This window comes from Penaeus monodon, chromosome 30 (assembly GCF_015228065.2).
Source record: "Penaeus monodon isolate SGIC_2016 chromosome 30, NSTDA_Pmon_1, whole genome shotgun sequence".
In the NCBI taxonomy this organism is placed as follows: domain Eukaryota; kingdom Metazoa; phylum Arthropoda; class Malacostraca; order Decapoda; family Penaeidae; genus Penaeus; species Penaeus monodon.
The window spans coordinates 4,607,147-4,608,047 of NC_051415.1; the positions used below are offsets into that span (position 1 = coordinate 4,607,147).

A 901-nucleotide genomic window follows, 5' to 3' on the forward strand; every position below is an offset into this window, starting at 1 on the left:
AAAAACGCTAGCCGGTCTGGCCTCGCCGTTCGCCTAAACAACTGACGTCAGCGTGGATAGGACCCTCCAGTACAGTACTTCAAAAACCCTCCACGTCTTTTCAGGAGAAATATTTCGAGTAATTATCCACTCGTATAGTACATGGCGAGGCTTAGTGTTATCTCCCTTTCACTTGAAGATGAGAAAAGAGAAAGAAAAAGGGTTTGAAATGCATCCGACGAACCTAAACTAAATACGCCATTGCGGTTCGGTTTTATAACCTTCATGAAGGGCAGCTCCTACGAGCTTAAAGAAAAATGAAGACTAAAAGAATGGAATAAACATAACAAAACAAGAGAAAAACTGTATCTTGACGGATGTTACACTATTTTGTAACCGCGGGAATACGGACGGAGGGATGACGTCACAACATGCAAGAAGTTTTGTGTGCATTGCGCTGTAAATCTCTGAACTTGGAGACTCATCTACGTCATGCAAAAAAAGGGGAAAAATCCCTACTCTCGGGGTGTGACGTAGATAGGGGGAAAAAATGTAGCAGAAATACAAAGACAAAGAATCACTGGACGTCAAAAAATATCGAAGAAAATGGCGGATACAGGACAACGTGAATAAAGATCAGGGAATCGCGTAAAATAATATTAACATACTACAAGAACGCTTAAAAAAAAAATAACAATTCAAGAAAATAGATCAAAACCAACACAATATCACAGAGAAAGTAAAAAAAAAAAAATCCCAAACGAACAGAAGAAAAAGAAGAGAGAGAAAATAAGGAGAGAAATAAAAATCAACGACGGGATGTAAAGTAGTAAAAGATTCTTGGGTTTTACCTGTTGATGTCCAGCTGGTTGTGGTCGAGGATGCTTCTGGCCTTTTCCAGCTGCCCGTGCTCCACCGCTGC

The 901-nt window shown here is 40.3% G+C and overlaps 1 protein-coding gene across 1 annotated transcript in view; it reads right to left on the reverse strand.

Moving 5' to 3' along the window:
• LOC119592483 overlaps positions 1-901 on the reverse strand; it is a gene marked incomplete in the record, with an annotated part of 33,525 nt that overhangs the window by 22,725 nt on the left and 9,899 nt on the right. Inside the window, 1 exon segment of the mRNA XM_037941315.1 lies at positions 831-901. Coding sequence (XP_037797243.1) covers positions 831-901 — 71 coding nt within the window.